This window comes from Lepidochelys kempii, chromosome 8, assembly GCF_965140285.1.
Source record: "Lepidochelys kempii isolate rLepKem1 chromosome 8, rLepKem1.hap1, whole genome shotgun sequence".
Lineage (NCBI taxonomy): Eukaryota > Metazoa > Chordata > Testudines > Cheloniidae > Lepidochelys > Lepidochelys kempii.
The window spans coordinates 91,394,494-91,413,323 of record NC_136387.1 but is presented as its reverse complement, the minus strand read 5'-3'; the positions used below and the strand labels follow the sequence as shown (position 1 = coordinate 91,413,323).

General features: G+C 41.3%; 1 protein-coding gene across 10 annotated transcripts in view; it reads left to right on the top strand.

Moving 5' to 3' along the window:
* The window catches only part of PATJ (PATJ crumbs cell polarity complex component), a 219,600-nt gene that overhangs the window by 90,586 nt on the left and 110,184 nt on the right, over positions 1–18,830 (top strand). For 9 of the 10 annotated variants that reach the window (XM_073357497.1, XM_073357507.2, XM_073357501.2 and 6 more), the window contains 6 exons: positions 744–897; positions 1,958–2,029; positions 3,521–3,698; positions 5,298–5,408; positions 10,047–10,124; positions 17,191–17,299. In XM_073357497.1, coding sequence (XP_073213598.1) covers positions 744–897; positions 1,958–2,029; positions 3,521–3,698; positions 5,298–5,408; positions 10,047–10,124; positions 17,191–17,299 — 702 coding nt within the window. The remainder of the gene's footprint in view (positions 1–743; positions 898–1,957; positions 2,030–3,520; positions 3,699–5,297; positions 5,409–10,046; positions 10,125–17,190; positions 17,300–18,830) is intronic. The other variant, XM_073357502.2, reaches the window with a different exon arrangement.

The following is an 18,830-nucleotide window of genomic DNA, read 5'->3' as shown; positions in this document are numbered from 1 at the left end:
GAATATATGTGCACAAATAAGATGACCGCCCTCTTTCCAAAAGCTTTTGTTGCTCTGCGCAAACTTCTAACACTTCCTGTAACAGTTGCCAGTGGAGAACACAACTTTTCCAAGCTGAAGTTAATAAAAACACATCTATACTCCACAATGACATGGGAGAGGCTGGTCAGCCTTGCAACCGTCTCAATAGAGCATGAACTGGCCCAGACTGTGGACCTTCAGCAGAAAGCAGTTCAAATCTTTGCAACCAAGAAGACACGGAAAGCACCACTTTGATTATTCAAACAGATAAAAATGCCAATGTTTACTATGCAGACAAGAAAAGTTACATTTGCTATTCAGGCGTTTGAAAGTAAAGTGTTACTTAAAATTTTTGAACAAGGCATTTTAAGTTGTTAGTTCTCGTTTATTGGGGTAGGTAGCAGAGCTGTACCATGAGAGGAGTAGAACAGGAAAAAGGCAGAATTTAGACCTTTCAAAATTTTGGCCCAAGCAAGGGGACATGGGGGTGTCATTTGAGCGCCCCACCTCAGATGCCAAAATGTTGTGGGCCGTCCCTGATTTGATGGCCTCTCCAGGTTCCTTCCAGCCCTACATTTCTATGATTCAAGTCACACATTACATTCCACATTTGGGCCTCAGTTGAGAGGTATGCTTCCAAGTATAGTATTTTCTAGACACTGTTAATAGTGAAAAGGACAATAGATATAGAGACCTTTACATCTAGCCATTTTACCATTCAGGTACGAGGCTTCAGAATGACTCAAAAAGACATAAGTTAGTTTACCTTGAAGCAGCTGAAAGGGATGAACAAAAGATGGAGGATTACATTCTTTCCAGGAACCAGGAAACTGGGAGAGCTGTCATTTCTACTCCGCTTGCAGCAGTGTTGTCCAGGTATGGAGGAAGTGCATGATTTACACTTACTTCTTTTCTATTTTCCTCTTGCTTTAAGTTAGCTGATTAGTGGAGCAGAAAGTTTTGATGAACTGAATGTAACTTTAATCCATAGAAGTCAAATCTTTGACCCTTGCACAAGCTAGAGTAAACTGAATTTTGCAGGTGATCTCTGCAGTAGCCAAATGGCCTGAACTCTCACCACCCAGGCTGCAGAGCACTAACAGATCTGTATCACGTTGGCTACAGCCCCTGCGCTTCTCCTTGGTAGAGGTTTTGGCCAGTGGATCTGTCTCATCAGACCTGTTGACCATGTCTTAGGCCTTCCCCTGACCCGCCTCTAACCTTCTCTCTGAGGTGTTGCAATGAAATCTGCTGCAGTGCATGTGGAGTCTTTGCCCCACCTTTCACCATTCTGCTCCCCCTTTGCAGTGTAACTGTGACAGTTTGGGCCCTCTGCATCTGCAGAGAATGCGTGGAGAGGGCTCTCGTTCTGTGGGAGCACCTACCAGTGCTGCTTTCTCTTGGGGACATGCAAGTGGAATCTCCTGTTGGGGAAGCCTGGGCTATTCTTTGAATAGATGAATCACATGTGGTATAGCAATATAATTACATCCCACTCTTGGGGATAAAATGGCATGCTCAGGATCTGCTCACGTTACATCTCATTTGGCTTTAGGAAGAGTTTGACTTGCCAGTAGACTAGACTGCTTTTTGTGGCTTGTAGTGCACAATTCATGTCATTTATAGCATATTAGCTAATGTTTATAGTCCAAAGAGTCCTATAGAACCAGTAATAAGATGCACAAGTTTAAGCCATTACACACAAGTTTTTAAATTTGCTTTTCCCCCACCTTATTTGGCTTATGTTGCAACCTTAACTGTGTTTGAACCTATATATATATATTTTAAAGTATGGGCATCTAGTCTCCTGTATAGCATTTTTTATTTAAACATGAATATGCTAGAATGTATTGTGTGCTATGGCAGAAGTGTCAAAGCCTGTGTGAGTGTGTGTCGCATGGATGCAATGGTGTTTTTGTTTTTTTTTCCCAATTAGTGAATTACCTGAACGAGAAGAAGGAGAAGGAGAAGAAACTCCAAACTTCAGTCATTGGGGACCACCCCGAAAGTATGTTGATATAATTACATTTTTTTTTTTTTGTTTAAGAGACATTTGAAGCCTTGGGGGCTCCAGGAGTTATTACACTCCTTACTGTAGACTTTTCTTACACATGTGTGACTGTTTTCATGGCCCTTTTATTTTAGAGTGCTCTAGAATAATGTTAAGGTAGTTAGATGCTCTGGGCTTTATTAAATACTGTAAACGTTAACAGATGTTCAGTGGAGAAGGATTATATATTCTGTGTATATGGCTAATTTTAGAAAGCTGCCAGCTTTGTGTTGCAGTTGAGTTGAAAGTTCTCGTTCAGCTCTTCGCTACTGGTTTGAAACGTTACACATAAGAATTCCACTGTCAGGTACATGGGTTACTCTGCTAATCTTAGTGGCATAATTCTGAATTAACACAAAATTTGGTCCAATAGTGTTTGACTTTCAAGCTACCTAAAAATATTTCTAATCTACATACTAGATAGCAAAGTGAAATAATTCCTTAGATATCTCTCTTTCCAGTCAGTGTATGTTATATATCCTTAACAAAAGAAAGGCCATTTGTCAGTTAAGAAGGCCTTGTCAAGGTTATTTCACTTCGTTTTGAGAGACAAGTTTGAAGAGGGAATGGGGGAACAGAGATAAAGCAATTTAAAATACAATTGACAGTATTGTGTAATTCTGAACTATTTGCATAATGTTGCATGACAACAGTTTTATTATCAGAACAGTTTATTTTATTTCTGACGTTGAAATACGGTGGAAATTGTGAATACTTTAATATTTACCTTGAGAAAGGTAACTGCCCTCCAGATAAATGTATATGCCAATTGATCAGATGCGTTTTCTCTTACAGAAAGAATTGGTTACTTTAGCTTTATTTTGTACTGTCTCAAACACATTGGCTGCCTGCAGTACAAAGGTCACGTAACAAGGTGTGATTCAGGGTTAGGCATAATACAAACCTAAAACTTCAGCACAAGTAGAAGCCTAATGTATGTTACCTCAGACATATGACAAACAACTCTAAGATAGTTGCAGGAATTCTTTTTGACCTCTCACTAATACATTCAGCCAACTGAATATCAATTGAAGTTTTCTGTATTGAAACACTTAATATTAACAAATTAGTATCGCCAGGTTGGTGCAATCTGTTCTCAGTAGAAGCCCACCACTCCAGAATTTGCTTTGAGTGATAGAGCTCAACTTTGTTTGTCTTGGTACCTATTTTTTACACAGACTTTCTCTGAAGGGAAAGGTTGTAGGAGGGGAAGCAAGTTGGTTTGGTGATAGTTTTGTTGGGTTATATTTATTCACTGATGAGGTGGGTTTTTTTATTGCTCTTACTGTGAGCTCACCTGGAGACTAGCAACAGGTGCTTCTTTTAAACATTATTGCTAGTAAATTGATGAAACCTGAAAAACTATGTTAGATTCTTGGAATATTAAATATTATATATTTAAATCTGTTAATAGTTATACAATTATGTGGCACTGCTTGCATTTTACAGTGTTGAAGTCTTCAGAGAACCTCACATGTCTCTTGGAATCAGTATTGTTGGTGGACAAACTATTATAAAGCGCCTAAAGAATGGAGAGGAACTTAAAGGTATCTTTATCAAACAAGTGTTGGAAGACAGCCCAGTTGGAAGAACAAAAGCCCTAAAAACTGGGGATAAAATACTTCAGGTAAATGCAGATAAATTTCCTGTTTATGTTTTAAAAAGAGAGCATAGCTTGAGAGCGGTCTAGAAAAAACTGGGAATTAAGCATTGAATATATTGTGAATTTGATTTTACTCCTCAGAGTGCATTGTTCTATCTCTTTTTTAAAAAAGGTCTTGACTATCGATTGCTTCTGTTAGCATCCTATTGTACTATTTCAGAGAAGTTAAATAGGCACTGATTTTAAAAGTGATGTTTTCTGAAATAAAACAAATAGAAATCCTGCTTTTCACACCATTTTTCATGAGCCATTCAATTGAAGAATGTAAGTTATTCTGGAATAGTTGTATGATTTGAGTGGTTCATTCTTCATGCAAGTTTTGTGGCATTTTTAGAGAGTATTCATTGTACAGGCTAGTTACATATTACTTTTGGAGTCCGTCATGTTGGCAGGTGCCTCATTCTTTGAGAGGGGACAGTAATTTTCATAGGTGCCATTATAATTGGACACCATGTTGCAATTTGTTGGATACCATGTTGTGGTTCTTCACTCTCCCCTGAAAGTACTGTGACAACGTGATTCACTAGGTCTGATGCGCTGCCTTGAAGATAGGTGGAGCATTGTGGGGCTTTTTCTCTGTAGTCTTGCTGACTAGGTCCACTGATGGTCCCCTTTTGCCTTGGCCTCTGGCCAGGTCATTTTTTGCCTTACCCTTTTCTGGGTAAACCACTGTTGTCACCCAAGAGTCCCAGGACCTCACAACAGATTGACAGTCCATATCCAGGCTCAAAAATCCTCCCAGCCCTTTGTCTGAGGACTTCCCACTAATCTTCCCAGTGAGGCTGTAGAGGAAACCTGTCCCTCCCTCTGCTCAGGGTTCCAGTCCAGAGACCCTTGTAACAAGGAGTTAAGGTCTGTCTGGTCCGATCTGTTGCTTCTTCCCTGGTTTATTTCCCACATTGGCTTGCCATCTCCTCAGGGAACTCGGATTTTCAATGCAGTGGGGGCCCGGCCCCAGGGTTAAACTCATAATTCCAGTCCTCCAAAGCAATAAAGGAAATGCAACTAAATTAACAGGAATAAAGAGCAGCACCAGCTTCTCTTTCCTGTCAGGATCCTGGCCGTCTGTCCTATTGCTCTGTGGTTGCAGGCAAACAAAGGTAACTTGACTCTGCTGTGCTCCTTTCTGGGAGCTGAGGATGAGAGGTCTGTAATGTTTCACTGTAAGAAAACTGACTGTCCTTTTTGTGTCTGCTGCCTTCCAGAAGTGATGTGCTTTGAGAGTTGCTTCAAAACATAACTAGCTTATGCTTAGGTAAATTGAACATTTGTGTGATACCAAGCATTCTCTGATTTTATCTGAAAATAGTCTTTGGTAAAATACAGCATGTGCCTTTAATTGTGAGCACCTGAATACTATACCTTTGCCTTGCTTATTCCTCAAAGTGTTGAAGAAATATACTTTATGTAGTGTTTTTTAAAGTATTTTTCTACCCTATGAAACCTTTTGTTGATTTCCTCTGATGTGCTAAGCTTCACTGTCAATAAATGCATGTAAATCTCTTTTAGTAATTTATGAAAAAGACAGATTGTCTAATAATGAAGATACACTCCATTTGTTAGGTGTCTGGAGTAGACTTACAAAATGCCACGCACGAGGAAGCAGTGGAAGCTATCAAGAATGCAGGAAATCCTGTTGTTTTTGTTGTTCAGAGTTTGTCTAGTACCCCAAGAGTAAGTTACCCTTTTTTCCTTTCCTTTGTTTTTTCAAAACTTAATTCCCTTTTAATATGCCTTTTATTTGAAACATGGCCAAACTTCTTTCAGCAAGATTTGGCCATAACCACAGTTTCCAGTCAGAGACCATATGGTTACTTCTTGGGACAGATTCTGGTCTAAATTACTCCAATGTAAATTCAACTGACTGTGTTGACTCAGCAGCGTTTACCCCCACGGTAATTGAATTAGAATCCGCCCCCTTGTGTGTTACCTGGTATTGTAAAAATATTCCTCTATTAGCCAACTGTTTTGTTTTTTTTAAACATCATGTAATGAAACTTGATTGTAGAATAGCATCCTCCATAAAAACTGTTTCCCCAAAGGCTTAAAGTACAATTACAAGCATCAGCAATAATTGTCCGAGGGAGGGGAAAAACTAGGAAATACAGGCAAAAGAGAAAACTATCTCCTTGTCTTCTGGGCAGTGAGAAGAGGCAACAATTATAATTTACCATCCCAGAAGCTCATGTGATACATGAGCAAATACAGAATATCCAGTCAGGCAACTCCATGCCACCAAAAGGCTATGTAACAGAAGACCTAGTGCAGAGGTGGGCAAACTTTTTGGCCCGAGGGCCACATCTGGGTGGGGAAATTGTATGCAGGGCCATGAATGTAGGGCTGAGGCAGGGGGCTACCGTGTGGGAGGGAGTGCGAGGTGTGGGAGGGTGTGCGGTATTCAGAAAGGGGCTCAGGGCAAAGGGTTGGAGTGCAAGGGGGGTTTGAGGTGTGGGCTCCAATCCGGCGCCGCTTACCTCAAGCGGCTCCCAGGTGGCAGCGGGCCTAAAACCGGCTCCCTGCCTGCCCTGGCCCCGGGCCACTCCCGGAAGCAGCCAGCATGTCCAGCATTGGCTCCTGGGTGTGGGGTGGGGCAGGTGGCTCTGCTGCATGCTGCCCTTGCCTGTGGGTAACACCCCCGAAGCTCCCATTGGCTGAAGTTCCCCATTCCTGGTCAATGGGAGCTGTGGGAGGTGGTGCCTGCAGGTGAGGGCAGTGCCTGGAGCCCTCTGTCATTCCCCTTCTACAGGGGCTGCAGGGACGTGGTGTCGACCACTTCTGAGAGCAGCGTGGGGCCAGGGCAGGCAGGGAGCCTGCCTTAAGCTCGCTGCACCACGGGGCTGGCAATCCCGCAGGCTGGATTGAAAGCACTGATGGGCCGGATCTGGCCTGCGGGCCGTAGTTTGCCCTCCCCTGACCTGGTGAGTCTCTCTGACAACTCTAACCATACTGTAGACAATCTGGCACCAAAAAGTCCACTCCTTCTTCACAGCCCCATTGAATCTCTGTGTTCTGTGATGACCTGCAGCAATCAAAGTGGGAAAGGAGAATGTCCAAGCAGTGGTGGCAGAAAGCATAGGCACCATACAATGGGCATAGCTGTGATAACGCAATAACTTCTGTCTATATATTTGACCCCTTCTGAGAAGCATGTCAAGAAAACGGAGTCTTTTCCTGAGACTCTTGTCCTTACCCTTCTAGGCAACTGAAAATGGCCTCTGAAAAGGCATAAAGATAATCTGGGACCCTTAATAATTTTGGGTGCCTCTGTTTCTGAGTGCCGAGAATTTGACTTTCAGCATGGCTGAGCGCTGGCAACTCCCGTTGACCAGTGGGAATTGTGGAAGCTCAGCACCTCTGAATATCAGGTTCTTGGTGTCAAAGGTGAGGCGCCCAAACTTAGAATTTATTACGGCAGTTGGGGGGAAGTAAATGACCTCAGGTCACATAGCAAGTCAGCAGCAGAGCTGGGAATGAAACTCAGAACTCCTTACTTCCTTTTGCATGGCCTAAGCATGAGGCCACGCTGCTTCACCAGTACTGAAGAAGATGGAGGCACATTGCCACTTCAAATAGCTGGACATGTACTATCTGCAGGAGTTAAACTTACTGTGGTATTAGCAATATTTCCCATTCTCAGTATAGGGAATACCACAAATGTGGTATAGGTACACACCCCGGTGCTTAGACATCCATTTGTTTCAGTGGTGCCAACTGCACCTGACGTTGGTGTCTCTACTGCCAATAGCCAGGGTCTCAGAGGTGTTTGTTTTGAATTTAAGATAGTATGGTTATACGTAAGGAAGTTCCTTCCCTGTCAGGCGTTCAAAACACACTCTGATATTTGTCCTGCTCTGCTTTAGTAGTAATTTCTACAGCCTGCTTTGGGATGGTACACCATGTGTCATACCAATCATTCTGTAAAGATATGCTATAGTATTCATATTCCTGTGTCATTTTTAACGGTTGCCACAGTGAAATACTATTCTCATGTTGTTTTGAATAACATACCATTATGTACCTTACTGAGAGATGAAGTGTTCCAAATTACATTAGTCAACAAACATTTTACAATATATATAGTAAAACATGGTACTCTCTTGCTTGAGGTGTTCCATTTAAAGGACGTTAATCGGCTCTGAGTAATTCAAGACCAGTCCCTTATATTTCATTTAAGGGTCCTTACAATATATTGAAGAATATATAATGAGAAGAGCAAGAGAGAGAATCTGTTCTTATATATTCAAATTTCAGCCTAAATGGTTTTAAGTTTGGCAAAGTTTTATAAGCAACAGAAAACAAGGTCTTCTAAGGGGAAGTATTGGGCAGCCTTAAGAATGGTGAAGGCCAGAGTGGGGAGGCCGGGAGCCTCCTGCCACATTTTTAAGGTTGCCCAGTACTTGACCTTAGAAGACCCTGTTTTCGGTTGCTTATAACTTTTGCTAAACTTAACTCCTCAGGCTGAATTGTTCCATGTCAGGTGTCTGTGCCAGGCTGATTTTTTTTTTTTTTCATGATGGTGAATTTTAGGCAAAATGGTTCAGCCATTCTGAGAATGAAGATAGGAAAAAGGAGCTGGAGGCTAGGGGGTAAAGTTCTGAGATTAGATGAGGAGCCTAGAGAGAGAGGTTGGGACTGGGCAGTAGTGGAGACTGGGTGCCTGGAGGCCTGGGAATGGGGGGGAGAGAGAGACAGTCATGAGGAACAAGGTGTGTGTGGAGGACTGGGACTAGCTGTGCAAGGAGGTTGGGTGGGACTGGGCACATTGGGAGAGGGAGGACACAGGGACCCAGAGTCTGGAACGGGAGAGTAGGAACTGGCAAGGCAAGGAGACAGGCTGCGATGAGAAGATTGAGGAGTGGAGGCTGGAACTGGCAAGGGTGAGGAGAAAGGGACTGGGACAAGAAGTCACAGGTGGAGAAGACAGGATTGGAGCAAGGACAGGTTGGACAGGACAGGGCAGAAAGTGGCAAACTTGGGGGTAGTGGGCAGAGGACACTGAGCATATTCCCCTCTAGATCCTGGAATGAAACATAAGAGTCATGAATCTCACTATTTCTCTGCTGTCAGCAAATACCTATGAAACCTACTGGCAGAGTGTCTCATCCCACACTAGAGCTGGTCTACATGCAGATTGACAACTTACTATTGTTGTTAGTTACTCCATTTGCTAAAGTGGCAGAGATCTGTGTGGTGGATCTAATGCTTCAAACCTGCTGATGACCCGTGTGGACATCAATATGATGCCACGTGATGGAATTTCTGTTTTTTAAATTTGATTTAAAAAAAAATCCTAAGAAACCACACACACACACATTATGTTAAGGGAAGATTATTAATGTTGTGAAGTCAAGTTATCAGAAGGTAGAAAGTGCAATCTTAATTTGGCCTCCTTGGGCATATGCATCATGATACAGTCTTTAATTAAATGACCACATACTAGTTTTTCCATAGGACTCCTGCTTCATGTAGTGCACTGGATGGATGATGCTCACTTAATGAGAAGCTGTTCAATATTTTTTTCTCCTCATTGTTCAGTGTGTGGCCTAACGTACTGCCACCATTCAAACCCTGCTCCTAACACAGCATTCTGAATTTCCTCTTTGGCTTTTCTCTCATGCTTCTCACTATAGTATCTGAGTGCATCACAAATCTTAACTGATCGTCAAAAAAACCCTATGAGATGAGGGGGTGGTGTTATCCCCATTTCATAGAGCCGGATAGACAGATGATGGTACTAATTTTGGGTGCCCATTTGAGACATTGGACCTGATTTTTCAGAGTATTTAGCATTAGATAGCACTTCATATATTCAAAGCACAACTCCTGTTGTTAGCTTGCAGTTGTGAGTGCTCAGCACTTCTGCAAATCAGGCACCCAGAAAATGAGGAATTCACAATTCGTGATCACTTGTGAAAAGTTTGGTTTCAAGTAACTTGCTTAGAGGGCACTCTTTAACAAAGAGCGAGATAGAATCCAATTCTTAAAGGCAGCATTCAGCTGCGTTAAGTATGTGACTTTCTTTGTCTTCCTGTAGTCTCCTGCCTCTTTCACTACACACCACAGCAGTCTACTTCACTACTCTGCACAATGCTTATTCTCCCCATGGCAGCTCTGTACTATGCCTGAATGAGGCAAGTGTCCGTATGTGGTCATGTAATTAAAGACTGTATCATAATAAATAAGAACAAAGCCTGAATCCAGGTTGGAAAGTCAACCCTAATTCTGGCATTTCCGATTTTATGAGTGCTTGACTGTGCAACTATAGCTATATCTATCTATAATACGTACATGTCTATTTCTTATGTTTTGCAGGTGGTATCTGTGGTACAGTCTAAGATAAATAAAGTCAAGAAAGATCAGGACACAGAAAGCAAAAACAAAAATGAGAAGGTATTTATTCCATTTGTGTATCATATCCAAGCTTTACTGGGTCAGATGATATAACAATGTAGTTTATAAATGAATACCAGGCTTTTTATCTTAAATAAAAGGGGTAAAATGCTACAAAAATTCTATGTATGTTAACTACATTGAGTAATATTTAATATAAATAAAATTTAGCACTTTTGTAGCTCTTTTATCTGTAGATTTCAAAGTGCTTTACGAAGATGAGTAAGCATCAGTATCCCCATTTTACAGCTTCTGTCATGGCAACTGCCAGCCACAAGCTGTAAAGTGGAATAATAGTAAAAGTAACTGTGTAATTTCTTGAAAAAAGGTTAATCATGTGGGTCTTTGCACATATTTGATGCTGTTGGGAGTAATGTGTTTCTGTTGAGACAGTGGATGCTGGTATATATTTAAGATTGCTTACAGAGCCTTAATTCTGAATTTCCTGGCTTTCAAAATTTTGGATTTTTTTCCTTGTAAAAACTACCGGCCCAAATTTTCATACTTGGTTGCCCTAGTTAGCACAATGCTTTTTGTGTCCACAAACAGAAATGTCCCAGGTGATCTATAGTTGGTTTACAAATGGTCTAATAATCACTTAGAATGAAGGACCTTTCTGCAAACTTAATTGGTTAATTAACCAATTGGTTAATTTTAGTGACTGTGGTAGCAGACATACTAAAACAGTACATCTGGTTTCCTATCTCTGTCCTGCAATGCAGCAGTGGCCTTGCAAAATCTCCCCAAATGCATTCTTCTGGAAACCAAGCTGGGGATTGTGACATATGTACCCAGAAGGCTTTGCAACTGAAACAGTGTAGGGATAGCACTATTGTGGATGTTGGCCAGTTCAGCATGGCTAGGTTGCGTACGCTGACCCATGTGTGCTTGAATTTGTTCAATCCTCTAATGTTGAAAGGAAACTCAAAGGCCTTGTTGCTTTAGAAAGTGTTTTGCAGGCTACTTTAGAGTGATTCAGCGTCTGGAGGTTTTCAGGTTATCCCAGGAAAGCAAGGAAGCTACAGGTTTCATGGCAGTTAGCAGTACGTGAAATAAAGCAGTTACTATACTCCTTTCTTGGTCTTTGTAATCTAAAAAGCACATCCACTTGCAATTTTGCTGCCTTTAATCTCTAGGATTCCAGTGTGTTGAATACTAAAACAGTAGAAAGTCAATGAGTGAGCCTAACCTTTTTCAAAGCTGTTAAAAGTAACCCTTTATGGGTGCTGTAATGTGATGAGTAGAATATAGAACAGCTTCAATGAATAAGTGTGTAAGCTTCTCTTTAGCTTTGAACATTAATTCACAAAGCAGACACAATGTGCTTCAGCAGGGACAGTCTCAGTAGAAAAAGATGTCTATGAGTGGATTATTAGCGTGCATTCCTATGGGAAATCATGGATATTTCTACTCTAGTCTTCAAAGTGTCAGAAAAGAACTAGGTTTGAAAGCAAAATATCCAGCTTGGAAAAGCTGCTGTTCTTATCTGGGTCATTATTTTTAATTACTGGGGACTTCCTCTGTTACTCACGGGTGCTTGTTCTACTCTATAGTGATTTACATGTGTTAAATAATAATTTTTAAAATAGCCTTTATGAGAGCTGCTTACAATGCTTCGGTTTCTTATGTGAAAACGAAATATAAAAGTTGTGCTGTGTACACCACATAGCTTTTGCCTTGGAAATGGTGGGTCAGTTCAAATATGTGGTGTAGTTAGATGCTCTAGAAGCCTAAATTGCTGAGTCCAAGACACAGTTATGTGAACTTCCACCTTGCCTTCCTTTTTCAGGATAGATTCTATAGCCTGTCCGTAGGTCTGATCCGACAGCCATTGAAGTATCAGTGCTTGGGTATGCACTGAGTATCGGCCTGCCAGCCCCACCCCTTATGCCTGAAACAACTCCCCCCCCCCCCCCCCGCCCGAGTCCCTCCACGCTGGCCGGCCCACCGCAGGTCAGCCTGAGCCACCCCAGATGCACCACTCCGGGCCACACCGGCTGCCCCAACCCCAGCCGGCCACCCTGACCCTTGGGCCAGACCAAGCTGACCCCGGGCTGGCCTGGGGCCCTGGCCCAGCCCCTGACCACCAGCGGATCACCGAGCTCCAGGCCGCAGCTGGAGCTGATCCCCCGCCAGCTTCACCGAGCTCCAGGCCACAGCTGGAGCTGATCCCCCACCAGCTTCAGGATCGGCGGGGGGGTCAAATGGCCTATGATATCCGCCGCCCCTGCTTCAGTGGGTTTTGGATCAAGCCTTGCAGACAGAGCAGATGTAGAATTGTGAACTGTGCTGTCTTTCATATCCTGCTGGGTGTGTAGTTTTCTAAATAAAATCCAGATTATTGTGTGTTTTCTGGAAGCAGTTGCACAAACTGCATTCGTTTTAGTCACTTTATAAAGGCTCGGGCAATTTTTTTCTCCTACGAAGGAAATGGGAACTGCAACTCAACTCTTTTCAAGGGGTTTAAAGTTTGTATTCTTGTCTGTTACATCAAGTAACTAAAGGCTCAGTGGGAGGTGCCTCGTAGGCTGAGCCTAGGGAGAGGCAGAGGCCAAAGGGGCACTTGGTTGGGGAGAGTGGGAAAGCCAGAGCAAAGAGGGCAGATGGGAGGACCTTGAGAGGCAATAAGGGAATGAAAGAGACAAGTGGGCTCTTGGAGGGGAGCTAAAGTGAAGGGAGCCATTTTGGGGCAAGTTTCTGGGAGATCTTGTGGGCAGAGGGATACTGGGGGACACACTGGAAACCTGGGAGCTACAAACAGAAGGGGAAAAGAAAAGTCTTGTGTGACTTGGGTGAGGGATGACTGGGCCTTTCTGGGGATGAAGGAGAAGAGAACTAGGGATTTGGCAGAGAAAAGAAGAATGTATATATGGCACAAGTAAACCAGCATCACCCAGTTCAGGGAGAGATATGTGAAAGAGACAAGAAGGCGACCAACAATGGAGGTGTTTAGCAAGTGGTTGGTGGTCAAAGAGATCTGGGGGCATGAGGGCATAGGGCGGAGTTGAACTGAAAACTGGGACAGAAACTTTTATACTGGAAGAAGAGAGGAAGGAAGCCAGTGAAAATGACAGAGATTAAGAGTGATGATCTCGTAGCCTGAAGCGTGAGAATGGTCTAGCTGAGGTATTCTGAATTCCCTGAAATTTAGAGGCTACATAAAGGACAGAATAGTCGTAGTTAACCAAGTGATTAAGGCATGAAATAAGTATTTCAGTATTGGCAGTTTTAAAACAAAGTCTAATTTGGCCTGTGTTCTGGAGGTGAATGTACAGATAAAGGAGACGTGGGAATAAAAGAAAATTCAGGGTCGAGGCTGACACCACTGTTTCTGACCTTAGGAGCAAAATTAAGGAGAGTTATCGCAGGCATGGAAAATAATTTTTTACTCAGGGAGAGGACTTAGCTCTTAGGAGCTTAGAGTAGCAGGATGTTATGCAAAAGCAAGGAACTAATTATCAGGAAGAAGTGAGAGTGAGCCAGGGTATAAATGTACATGTCATTTGTGTAAAAATTATATCCAGGTTTTAAGCAATGAGATGATCTGGGGTGAAGTGATGGAGAAGAGGACTAAAATAAGAGCCTCTGGGAATAATTTCTTGAGAACAAGTAGGAAGTGAAGAGAGGGATGTGAGATTGTCTGGCTAATGATGGCCAGCTGGTACATCCCATTCCTGGAGGCAGGCAGTTTCAGTTTTACAAAACACTTTGAAAACCAGGCAGAAAGCTGTCATGGAGAGGCCAATTCGGAGAAGGCCCCTTTCTCATTACTATGTGGGAAATGAGCTTTCCATATATGGCAGTGGACGATGAGCGCCAGCTTGTAGATCCTGGCAGAAAGTCTTTACTTTACAGAGCTGATCCTTGTACCAGTGTGAGTGGATGATGTCCGAGAGATGGTGAGAGAGATTGGGTTAAAAACTGATAAAGTACACAATACATGAGTGCTGATGAGGACCCTGTCAGCAAATGAAGCATAGAGGAGAGTGGCACATGGGAAGGTTTTGATTCTAAGAATAGTTTTAACAGAATTTCATTTATTGTCTTTGAGCTATATCAATCGTATACATACTACAAATCCATGCCTGGAATTGAAACTTTCTTATTTTGCAACCTATAAATATGCCCCCGATTCAAATGAAATACCAAGTGTGGTCTGAGGACACTGTTCAAGACAAGTGGGAATCTCATTAGGAATTTCTTCAGAAGTCAATGTTTAAATTATCTTGTAGGAACCTGCTGGTAGAGGCTGTACTGTTAAATTAGATATGATCCCTGACTGTTCATAAAATGGAAAAAATGCAATTAGTGACTTCTGTTATTATGTTAAGTTTTGCTGTTGCTGAGGTAAAGTACGAATAGTGTGTGTGCCTTAATCAAAAGCCCACCCAATTTAATGTAGAGACTCCCACTGGTTTCAGAGGGTTTTGGATCAAGGCATGCACATAAGAAGTCCCATTGTCAGGACAAGATGAAATACGTGATCAACAAAATCCCAATGTCCAAAATCCTGAATTGTTGTATGTGCTTTACAATTAAGATCAGGTGCTATACAAACGTGAAATATCTGACAACTCTGGTCCAGAAGAATTTGCAGTCTAATTCTGCTATTCAAAAAAATCCCAATTATTTAAACTTGCAACAATCAAAATAGCTATGGATGCTAAATGGAGATGCTTTTTCTTATTCATGTTTGAAAGTGTGTCTAATTTAGAAACATTTCTATCATTTTATATGCTGCTGCTTTTTGGGCTTGTGCCATGTAACTACCATTAATGTTGTCTCTTTTCAAAAAATTATTGAGGCCCTTTGTCAAGCTTTTCTGAAATCCCACTTTGGGTCAAGATGTAAGGAGTAGCAAATTTACTTAGATTTTATTAGGTTGAAATAGGAGTGTGAATCATTGCTAGAAAGAAGTGAGAGTTTGGAGTAGGATTTGAGGAAATAGGGTGGCTTTATGGCATACAAAATCAGAGGTTACACCAGGTTAAAGCTATTTTAACTTTGTTTCTGTTACAAAAAGTGTTCATAATTTTTAAAACCTTTCTTTAAATCTTGGAACTGCCAGCTAAATCCTACAGCCCCACAGAAAATCAGGTAGGTCCCATACTAATTTTGATGACTCTTCCCAACAAATGTTTTGTTCCTTTCTATGGGTACATTTCTGAACTTGTCTGAACTGCTCCGGTATGAAATCTCACCACTTTTACAGGAAACTCCGGGGTTAGGGGCTTTTTGCTTGGCTTTTGAAAATAGACTTTCATTTTCTTGAATATCCGAAATTCGATTGTGAATCTTTCACACAACTCACACAATGGAATCTACAGCCAAGAGGTTGAAGTTTATTTACATTTTTGTATTAAGTATGTTGATGTCAGTGAATTGGCAAAATGCTCTCTTTTTGAGGACCTGATCCAAAGCACACTGAAGTCCAATTAAAAAAAATTCCATTTGACGTCAACGTGCTTTGGATCAGACTATGCATGATGATATTTACAAAAAATCAGGAAGTGATGGAACAAACTGTTGTTAGCCTTTTTAAAGCCCTGACTAGTAAAGATCTGCTTTGGATATGAAGACCATTACAATCCTTTTAAAGGTTCTGTAAGCTTAATATGATAGGAAAACAGAGGGCACCTTGCTTACCTGGGGCTCTGAGGGGCTTTAATATTGATCTTGAAAGTGCTGAAAAAGAACTTTATAAAAAATTATAAAGAACAAAAAAAGCTAATAAGTGGACTCTAAAGTATAATGGTTCTGATTTGTCACAGGCAGTTGGAAGTGTGCAGTGCAAGTTTTCCATTTCTACCTTTTAAAGAATTTAGAATACAGAAAATGAGTGGTGCTTGGTGGACCTCTTGTCCTGTTTTTATTTTAGAGTGTGTATGTGTGCTTTCTTTTGCTGTGTACATTTGGGAAACTGTTGCTGTCTTAAGATCCTCTCATTAGACACCCTTACTACAAATTGGTGGAATTCATTTGATTTATTACTCTTTTGCTGGCCTCAGTGCAGCACTCCGCTGTAATAATTTTAAATGGACAGGATGATATTTTATTATCTCCTACAATTTTGTATTCAGATGCCATTGCATATTAATGATTAGAATATTTTAACATAAATTTAGATGTAAAATATTTTATGAATCTACGTGCAGGTCCTGTTTTCATTCTATGCAATGGAAAATATTATTTCAGATCTGATGTTTGATTCCCAAATGGTAATTCCCAGCGATTTAAAAAAAAAAAAATTCATTGCAGGCATTTTTGTTGCTCTAATGGCTTACTGTACTCACTGTTCACTTGCTAAAGTGCATCCTGCTATTAGTGGTGTGATTGTAGGGGATGTAATTGAACATAATTTAGTGAAATCATGTAGCTAACCTAAAGCATGCTCCAATTATTTTGAACCTATAAAAACAGTTGCTTGGATGTTTCAGCTCCTGTTTTCATTAGATTCCAGAGTCCTCTTTTTATACCTGATATGCGTCGCTATATGCATCATTATAGGAACTGTCTTTATTTATGTGAGGTAATTTATAATTCAAATTATATTTTAATTGGAACCAAAATATAGATGAAATAGTGTCATATTTTACTTGTAGGAGCAATGAGAAGTTCCGTTCTGATTTTGCTTGCTAAGTGTTTTTGATTTTAAACTGCAGCAGGAAATGGTGATGGAAGATGAACAAAGGGTTTAAAATCCATGCTGGGATAATATTTAATGTTATGTTTTTAACCCCTTTCTTAATGGTCACATGTTTGTTGTACTCCACTAAGTAGGTTTACAATGAAATACCAGTGTTGTTCCAGTAAGTAAATGTGCAGTCCATTTCCTATTAATGTTTTCTTTCATTTCTTTTTGTCTTCAGAGTCTCTGAAAATAATTTTTCATTTGTAAAATGTCTTTGAAAAAGAGGAGTTAAAGTGCATTATTTTAAGAAAATGTATTAAACTGAAGGGTATGTATGTACATGGGGTGGCCTTTTAGTGTGTGGAGAAGAAAAGTAATTTATATGGTACGTGGCAAAATGTTTGAAACCTCTTTATTTTGTTTTTCATCCATCAGAGAAAAGTGGGGGCACCACCTCCGCTGAAGTTGCCGCCTCCTTATAAATCACCCAAAACACTCCAGTCAGAGGAGGATGCTGTGGGGGAGGAGGATTTTTATATAGAGGGTAAGTAGTACCACATTTATCTAAGAAGCGCATTGTATCTTTAGGGAATATAATCTGTCCGTGTGATGGTGCTACATAGCAGTGACATTGTTGTTACAAATTCTGTGTATGGATTAATTTCCGTCCGCGTGAGTCGTGCTCCATATGATGTGGAGAGCTGGTCTCAAACTTCTCTTTACTGTGGACTGATCTTTTTAAGATGGAAGCTCCTGCCCTTCCAACTGCAACCCTAGAGCGTCCCTCTTTGCCAGAGTGCAGAGAGGTGCTTGATTCATTTTTAGTTCAGTTGGTCAAAAAGCAATGAACAAGATCTAAGCTGACCTACAATTTGCAGGGGAGTGTCGCTGCTTGAAGGCAGATAAGATGCTTCAGCATTGTGACAGCAGCAACTGTGCAGATCAGTTTGAGAACCATCAGTACACAGCCCCTGCCCCAAAGAGCTTGCAGCCTAAATTAGGCATCACGGTTCAGGCATTATACCTTTCTTTTAAAAAAAAAAAAAAATGCAGGGGAGGCTCTCCCCCCCCCCCCCACCCCCAGTGTAAAACCTGGGAGAGTGAGAGAAAGCTATGCATAGAATGAGTAATTAGGAGGCTTGGGTGGAACAAAAGGAGCAAGCGAAGTCTATCAGGTCTGTCACAATGGGCTCCTTGAAAGGTAACTCTCTTATTTTGTATAGCACCTTTAATCCCTGAGATGCTATAATTTTCTACAGATATTTCACAATGATTTACGCTTTGATCAGCGTGGAAGTGCAGGCATCTATAAATTGGAACACTGTGTCTGTTCAGGAGTGCCCAGCAATGCTTCCTAGAGGTTCAGGACCTGATTTGAGTGGCTCTAGCTTTAGATAAACAGAAAGTAATGACCCAATAGGAGTGACTCTCAGGTGACCAACAAGAGATAATTTGAGAATTATCTATATCACACTCAGCACCAGGATAACAGAAACTTACAAAAACTAGTCAATGTGTTGATTTCCTCTCCTCTTGTTCCTCTCCCCGTCACTGTAGACTGGTACTTGTATGTGTTCTTGTGTATGGTGGTATGGGTATTTTTTGTTTTGTTTTGTTTGTGGGAAAGCCAGAGGAAAAAGATGCATTTTGCTTTTTGACCTATAGGTGGTCAGGTCTGTGGCTAAGTCTTGTTCTTGTGAATAGAAGTTCCAAAGCCATAGGACTTTGATGAGGAAGCTCTGTGACCAGCTCCTATGAATTTAATCCTTGTTGTTAGCAGTGCTATTTTGCCTCTCAAGCACAGTTGTTGTTGTTAGCCTTGATCAGAGGCTGAGACAGTCCTCAAGATGGTTTTGGGTCTGTCCCATTAAGATTTTGGAGGTGAGGATCTTGATTGGTTATTCTCTGGGAAACCAGCTAAGGTTATGTCTATATTACCACTTACGTTGGTATAATTTATGTTATTTAGGAGTGTGAATAAGCCACCCCCTGAACTACATAAGTGAGACTGATCTAAGCGCCAGTGTGGACAGCACTATGTGGTGGGAGAGCTTCTCCCACCGATGTAGTTAAAG